General features: G+C 40.0%; 1 protein-coding gene across 1 annotated transcript; it reads right to left on the reverse strand.

Moving 5' to 3' along the window:
- Positions 1–621: 621 nt before the first annotated feature.
- Positions 622–1,564, reverse strand: LOC149566911 (G-type lectin S-receptor-like serine/threonine-protein kinase At2g19130). The gene is made up of 3 exons (XM_089816569.1): positions 1,439–1,564; positions 1,184–1,390; positions 622–1,083 (listed from the first exon to the last, which is right to left on the reverse strand). The coding sequence occupies exons 1-3, from the start codon at positions 1,562–1,564 to the stop codon at positions 622–624; spliced, it is 795 nt and encodes a 264-aa protein (XP_089672695.1).

Below are 1,564 nucleotides of genomic sequence, written 5' to 3' on the forward strand. Positions count from 1 at the left end.
TTATTAAAATATAAATTTTGACTGCATAAAGCGCCAAAGGGCAAATCGTAAATTGCTTCAACTTGTTTTATATTTCGTTTCTTTTCTAATCATATATTATATAATCTTAAAGTTTCACAACGATTTAACGTAAAATATACTATTTACTTGTATTACCTTAAGATCCTCATAATTTCATGGAAACTTCTTATGGATCAGTAGTTTTCTCCTGATTTAAAAAAGATTTTTTATCTAATAACTCATTTTAATTTATATTGTATTCTAATTGTATTTTATAAATACTATCTATAGCATTTGAACTCCTTTCTGATGGAGTAGACTTGCGCATGTTTAGCACACCTCGGACCAGATTTGGCAAGGTCCAGAAGGTGGATTGAAACGGAAAGCAGTGCACGAACAGTTATGGAAGCAGAAATTCTGGCAATCTTTTCTTGTTGATACAGAGTATGAGGATGCAAAATCATTAGGCAAAGTGACACCAAGTTCAATGACTCCGTCAGTACTACCATTAATGGCATCACATCTCAATGGACTCTTCTAAACACAGCCACTGGAAGCCCAATCTTGAGAGACCCAGGCGCTATTGTTTCTGGGTTTGAAGTTTTCCCCGTAGCTGGAGAGCTAAAGATTACTGGAGTCATAGATTCCGTAGGCACCACAGGGAGCATATACGTCGCATCCATCTTTGGGTATGGACCAGATCATGCTCCACTTACTCCCAGCTAATGCGTACACTCGCATTTGTCTGAACTTAGTCAAGACTATGCGTATGACTTCATTAAACGGAGAAACAAACGCATAACTTTCGAATAAACCGTAGCTATTACTTTCAACGCTGTAATTGACTAGACGTTTATCTTCAACTTCTGGAACTCTGCTGTAAATTTTGTCGTCCCAAATACCGCTCTCCCAATACTGTACAGAGCTGTTCCACGTCAACACCAATTGTTTGGCCCCAGAGGGATCCGTGTGTAAGGACAAAAGCGCAGCAGCGAGATCGAATGAATTTTTCCAAAACACTAGCTTTCGTTGTCCGCCGAAGACCATCCCCGGCAACCAAGTATCTGCAGGATAGTCGAAACTCTGCCAAACAATATTAGATTCATTGTCATTGGCCAGCATTAAGAAATTATCAGAATCTGATAACACAGCACGGGATGTCTTATTTGTTGTGTTGACGGACCAAAACAGATGTGCCTTCTACGTCAAACAGATTACCATCACTTGACAACATGAAAATGCCAGATCTGTTTCTAGCGGGAGTCTCCCTGTTGGCCACCCAAACATACGCCCTCTCTGGTATTTGGGCGTACCAGATGCCAATATACCAGTTGCTTCCATTGGGACTGAAAAATCCCAATTCAAATGTGTCATTCTTTGAAATAATTGGCTGATTTCCAATAAGCGTCAAAGCACCCAATGAAAGAGTATCTCAAACCTTGACTACAACACCGTGGCTCTGCAATTGAGTAATTAACAGTGTAATAGCAGAAACCATGCTAAAACATAGTTTCGCCCCGTCTTCCATAGCTAAATTGTTTGTGACGGAACCGACGTCCCCCAT

This window comes from Cupressus sempervirens, chromosome 3 (assembly GCF_028749045.1).
Source record: "Cupressus sempervirens isolate cs-2001-9-10 chromosome 3, ASM2874904v1, whole genome shotgun sequence".
NCBI classification, from domain to species: domain Eukaryota; kingdom Viridiplantae; phylum Streptophyta; class Pinopsida; order Cupressales; family Cupressaceae; genus Cupressus; species Cupressus sempervirens.

Excerpts from the sequence above, each read along its gene's own strand:
- LOC149566911 (XM_089816569.1), bottom strand. The coding sequence starts at position 1,564 with ATGGGGGACGTCGGTTCCGTCACAAACAATTTAGCTATGGAAGACGGG. Across the intron at positions 1,391-1,438 it reads GCCACGGTGTTGTAGTCAAG|CCAATTATTTCAAAGAATGA; the intron begins GTTTGAGATACT and ends ATTGGAAATCAG. Across the intron at positions 1,084-1,183 it reads TAGAAGGCACATCTGTTTTG|AGTTTCGACTATCCTGCAGA; the intron begins GTCCGTCAACAC and ends ATTGTTTGGCAG.